Genomic DNA, 6,118 nt, shown 5'->3' with positions numbered 1-6,118 from the left:
CCAGCCCAAGCCCCAGCCCCTCTTCCAGGCCTCGCTGCCGCCACCCGCTGCTGCAGCCCCGCAGGACAGCGCTGCTAAGGAAGCTGGCGCCGGGGCTGACCCGCACAGCGCCGCACAGCCCGACCCCTCCACCATGACACCCCAGGTAAGAGCAGGGGGTTCCGGCAGGCCAAGCTGGGAGCTCTGGGTGGGGGGACTGGTACCGCGGATCGCACATGTCCTTTGAGCTAAAGAGAGGTTGGGTTAAGGGCAAGCGCATGGGCAGCAACTCAGTAAGTGAATCGTTTTTAAATGACCCAAAATATTTGGCTTTCCAGGAGCCTAGTGGGGTGGTGTCTGTTCCCAGACTCCAGTGGGACAAATGCACAAGGGTTTTCAACCCTTGGGCTCCAGCGCTGCAGGGGCTTGTCTTAAACCTGTCAGACCCCAGTTCTGTAAAATATAATGTGCAGGTGAACTTCACCCAGTGCCTATTGGCTCCAGTTTGCCCACTTCCAGATGCACCTTGTATGTTGTGTGTTGCAGGATCAGCACCTAATCCTGTCCTTTGGAGCAGTGCACTTTTCTGTGGAGGGTTGTGTGCTCTGGTCCCCTAATCTTCCAATGTGCACACATTTAGCTTCACACATGTAAACAGACCCGTGGGATTATTCACTTGTAGTAAATGAGAAACATCTCCCTTGCTTCAGGTGAAGTCGTTATGTAAGATTGTCACTGAGGCCCTGTATTGTAGTTGTAGCCGATTAAGACTCTAGCGAGGCTTTGCATGGTCACAGGGATCTGCCTGTACAGATCCAGTTGCAGATTCAATGCTGAAGCACGTGCTTTAAAACATTTAACTTTGTTTTCATGAGTTTAACACAGACAAGTGTTTTTATTTATGAGTTGACTTTTGGTTTTCAGCTTTAAAACTGTTTGAAAAGCTATGTAGATTTTAAATTACAGACACTTAAAATTATTATCCTTTAGGGCTATTTTTTTTATATCCACTTAATTGCATACTGGAGTATGTCTACGTGTGAAATAGGGTTGTTTCCAACAGACCCTACTATTCTTGGTCATCCATAGACAAGGTGTCTATGGACCTTCACAAATTGCTGTTGTATGAGTGTACCAGTTGATCTTTTACTGAAGTGGGAGTCTTCTAGTTCTTTATTTCTGTTTTAAAAAAAAAAAAAAAAAGGAAATTGCATGCATAACATAGTGTTAATGGTGAAGCTGCACACCAGGCACTCAAAAGTGCTGAATGAATGTCTATTGGCAATGTTAACATTCTAATATAACAATATTGGAGTTCTTCCTCATCTCAGGGAGGTTAGCCATCTTAAGTACTGTTTCCAGTAATGCAAAAAGTATTTCCAGAACTACCCAGACCTACCCCTAGTATGACATAGTTACAATTATTATATTATTGTAATATATACTCTGGGGAAGCAGGTTTATGGCTGAAGGAACATTCCCAACACTTTCTGATTTTTTGAGTGCATGCGTGTAGAGCTTTAACTGAGCATTAATATAGGTTATTGAATTGGATGTAATGGAAAATTCAACTTTATTTTTAAAAAAAGAAAATGGTATCTTAAAGGTCCTAAAGAGTGAATATGGAAGTACCATAACTTCTATTATATGACGAAGAATTTTTAGATCTTTTGGTTAACAGTTACAACCCAGTCAGCAGCGAAGATGAATCTTTCTAATCTTGTCCTGATATAACAGTGATAACAGCCAAATAGTTTGAGTGTCATGTATTGTTTCTGTTGTCTTATTTTTCTTCTGCTGTATATCAGAACATATCCTTCGGGGGGGGGGGGGGTTAGTATCAGTCCAGTGTCATTTAGCGTATTGGGTAGTAAAGTGAGAATAATCCTGTCTCTTTATTGTCAGATGTATTTTAAAAAAAGCTCCATCCATCACATATATTTCATTGTATATTGTTATCTTTGTTATCTGTGTACTCTATAATGTACAATATAAAACAAACATCATGTATCCTTAATGGAAAAAATGCATAAGTTCTGAAACTCTGTGTTCCAGCATGCTGGTTTTTTAGTGTTTATTTTCTAGTCTTTCTTCCATGCTGTGCAGCAGCAAACCTTTCTTTTCCTTTCCTCATTGGCAAAGGTCTTGCTACCCCAAAAGGTGGGTCTTGCATTATGGCCTAATGACACTCAGACTCATCTTGATCTTTAAATACCACAATCCAGGCATCCAGATTTTTAGCATGGACTCTATCAGTTATAATGCTTGCAAAAATATTGCTGGCCAGATGCCCTTGAAAGGGTACAGAACTGAATGGGGATCCAGTGGAACAAATGAGTTATTAATCTTATGTACAACTTTTGTATTTTCTTGCTTAAGAGCTGGGTGAGCCTTTACATCTTATCCAAGGTAGAACTTGAGTGTGGTCGTGATTGATGACTGTTAGACTTTTGGTCAAATGTTTTGTAGTCATCCAGCCTGGAGTGAAGGTGCTTGGTTGACTGGTATGAGGTGTTCTCTGAGAAGAATATTAACTAACCAGAGATGGAAGAGGGTGTTTCTTGATACTCTGGCATGTCTTGTGCATAGCAATAATATTGATAGTAACAGGACTCCATGAATGAACACCAGATTGAGAATGGGAGAGTACTAGGCCTTAATCAGGTATTTGATTTTAATTTTATCATTCAGATATTGTGTAATTCTGGGCTTATGTACTAGGAAATATATAAAATGGGATCTTATAATTTTATTGAACCTACTGGCACCTGTGGCCATGTTTAAGAGAAGATAGGTTGGACCCATGAATGACAGCAGAAGGGCAGCTGTCTGTCTTTTATTTGTCTATTATAACGTCCATCACTGTTTATAGAACAGTGTCTTATGACTTTTTTAGAAAGAATGGTTGACTTCAGCTTGGTGATGTTCTATATGCTCTTGCTATGTCTTAAATATAAAAGCACATGGGAGGCTGTTGGGAGCATGGACTGTAAGCATGGGTGTATATCCCCTGTCCATAGGAATAAGAGTGCTTTGTGTCTTGATCTGAATCCTGATTATGAAGGACTTTGGCATAGGTTAGTTTGGGGGTTTAGAATTACATGCTGTGCTGTTTTGTACCTAATCTATATGGTACAGTTTTTTTTACTGAAGCATTTTTCAAAATAGAACTTAATTTTCCTGCTTTACCTCTTGTGACTAGAAATGCTCCCTTCCACTTCAGCTGTGAAGTGTTTTGTTGGGGGAAACTTGCACTCCATGAGCTTATTTTGTTCATGTTTTAAGATGAATTGGAGAGACTTCAATCTTGAGATTTTCATATGGCATCACCTACCAATGCTGAATTCATGCTTATATTTTAAAATTTATTATCTGTGCTGTTGGATTCTGCGCCATCTCTGTGCTGTTTTTTTTTCCTTGACAGTATGCTCAGGGAGAGGAGAGTATGGGGGATGAATAGGAATCATATGAAAAATGCAGGATAGTCAGAGGTTTCAAAGATGAAGTGCTACCTTAGTTTATGATTTAATAGACTACACTGGGGTGCTGCACCCCAGCATGTGGGCTAGATCCAACTCAGAGTCTCATAATCCAGTCTTCAGGTCTCCCCACAGGTCCAGAAACATGACAGTGGGGGAACAGTGGTAATGAACATTGCCACCAGTTACCCACTGTCAAATTTCCAAGCTCCATGTGTCTGGATTGGCCCCAGCTGGGCCAGCCCTGCACAGAGGGATTGGACCTCATTCCCGCACAGTTGCATCCAGTCATGGCCCTTGCAGCCAAATGGGGCCTGACACAGCTGCATCAGGCCCCAGCCAGGCTGTTCCCACTAGCTTCATCGGCCCCTGACTGGGTCCACACTGCACACTGTCAAATTGACAGACCTGGTTCTGCCTACCTGGCCCATGGGTCAAAAAGTTGGGCACCATTGGGCTACTCTGTATGTAGCTTTTAGGATATAGCGTTCCATATTCTAACTATGGATGTTGGATACAAATGGATATTGGATACAAATCTCTATTCCCTTTGCAACATGCTTTAAAAAGCTTTGTAAATTCTTTGAATAAGTGAAGTTTTAATATATCTATATGGATATAGATATTTCTTCAGTCTTCACGTTTAGTAAATAATCACTTCTGAGCCCGTGAAGTAGAATTAGTTTATCCCCTTATTATATCGTATTTAAGTTTTGGCTCTCAGCATTTTATTGATTTGCAAGTGTAAATTCCAGTTACTGAGTAATAATAACCAGGATACCTATGATAAGCTAGTGAAAAACATGATGAAGTGTAGTAGAGGTGCACCGATATATCAGTTGCATATTTGATCGGCATCAATAAAAGTAAAATGAATGTTATCAGCTGTCGGCTTTTTTTGGCTGGTGCAGCCGATAACGTTCACTGATAAATATAATGTGCCTTCTGGTCAGGGCCCCCCAAACACCATGTGCATGCACACAACCACACTTATGCATGTGGCCAGGAATGCAGCCAAGCAGTGTAGAGCCAGTGCCTTGTAGGTAAGAGGGGAAGGGGTGTGGGGAGGGGTAGATCAGGGCCCCCACAGTGAGGGAGGGAGGGAGTGGAGTGGAGTAGGGGCAGGGCTGGGGTGCTGCCCAGCTAGGGCAGTGAATGGGACCCAGGGCCAGGACAGGGAGCTGTGGGAGGCTTGTGCAGGGGATTAGGGGGTGGGGGGGGCTCCCTGCTGCTGTGCACACCCCCATGTGTGGGAGGCATGGGGGGGCATGTGCCCCCCAGATTTCTGCGCATGGTGGATGCAGGCTGCTTACTGTGGGTTGCGGCGCTCTGCTGTGCTGCCTTTCCCTCGGGAGCCCGTGCCAGCTACACATCCTCTGCCCAGCCAGCAGCAGTGGAGGTGGTGAGTTGTGCCTGCTGGTGCAGGGCCCCCAGAGCAAAGGCAGCAGGGTGGAGAGCTCTGAGCCTGCAGTGAGCAACCCACATCTGCCCTCACCCTGCTTGGCTTGTTTCCGGTTAAAAAAGTCCCTGTGCTTAAAAATGGTGGCAGTGGCACTTGAACTAAAGCTCATTTAATGAGTTTTAGTTCAAGTGCCCCTGCCGCCATTTTTAAGAGCCAGGATGCTAATTTCCTGGATGAACTGCCCGCAGCTCTGTCTTGCTCCCTACTGTGGGTCGCATCACCATAGCTGAGCAGTGCCTCCAGCCCCTGCTCCACATCTTTCATCACTGTGTGGGGGACTTGATTGGCCTCTGGGGATGACCTGGTGGGGGAAGTGTTAGTACAAGGGAGGCTAGGGGACAGTGATCATGTAATGATTCAGTTTGCTATTCAGAGAAAGGTGGGGAGGGTAACTAGCACAGCGCAAATGCTTAACTTTCGGAAAGCCAACTTCGATGTGCTCAGGGCAGTAGTCGGGGAGACACTCGGAGCCCAGGGGGTAGCTAGTATGGGGGTCCAGGAAAGGTGGTCCTTCCTTAAGGAGGCTATCCTTGGGGCGCAGCAGGATGCAATTCATCTGTGCAGGAAGGCGGGAAAAGGGTCCAAGAAACCTTCGTGGCTGAGCATGGATATCTAGGCTGGCCTGAAGGCAATGAAAAAAGCATACTGGCAGTGGAAGCAGGGGGCAGAGACAAAGGAGGAGTACACCTCCCTGACCCAAGCTTGTAGGGATTTGGAGAGGAAGGCTAAAGCAGCACTGGAGCTTAGATTAGCTTCTGGGATTAAGGATAACAAAAAGTCCTTTTTCAAGTATATAGGTAGCAAGAAGAAGTCTCGGGGTAACATTGGACCCCTACGGGACGGAGCGGGGCAGGGCAGGGCAGTTGGTGATGGACGCGTGAGAGAAGGCAGAACTCTTCAACAAGTTCTTTGCCTCCATGTTCCTGTCCGCTGACAACGGAGTGCTCTTGGGTGATAGCGTAGAGAGGCCCAGGAAGGATGCAAGTCCCCCGACTGTTAGTTCAGACCTAGTTAAGGACTACCTGGAGGGCTTAGATATGTCCAAGTCGATGGGCCCGGATGACCTTCATCCGTGGGTGCTGAGGGAATTGGCTGGTGTCATAGCGGAGCCATTGGCATGGCTGTTTGAGGACTCCTGGTGCTCGAGCCAAGTCCCTGAGGACTGGAAAAGGGCCAATGTGGTCCCTATTTTCAAGAA

At 45.2% G+C, this 6,118-nt stretch overlaps 1 protein-coding gene across 2 annotated transcripts in view; it reads left to right on the top strand.

Annotated features, from left to right (window-relative positions):
• Window positions 1–42: 42 nt before the first annotated feature.
• YLPM1 (YLP motif containing 1) overlaps window positions 43–6,118 on the top strand; it is an 85,090-nt gene continuing 79,014 nt past the window's right edge. For both annotated transcript variants that reach the window (XM_019518798.1, XM_019518799.1), the window contains exon 1: window positions 43–145. In XM_019518798.1, coding sequence (XP_019374343.1) covers window positions 134–145 — 12 coding nt within the window. In that variant the 5' untranslated portion in view covers window positions 43–133. The remainder of the gene's footprint in view (window positions 146–6,118) is intronic.

The sequence above is a fragment of the Gavialis gangeticus genome, unplaced genomic scaffold (assembly GCF_001723915.1).
Source record: "Gavialis gangeticus isolate Ggan-Ray unplaced genomic scaffold, GavGan_comp1, whole genome shotgun sequence".
In the NCBI taxonomy this organism is placed as follows: Eukaryota; Metazoa; Chordata; order Crocodylia; family Gavialidae; genus Gavialis; species Gavialis gangeticus.
Note: the sequence above shows the minus strand (reverse complement) of the source record. Positions and strands in the feature narration are given on the sequence as shown.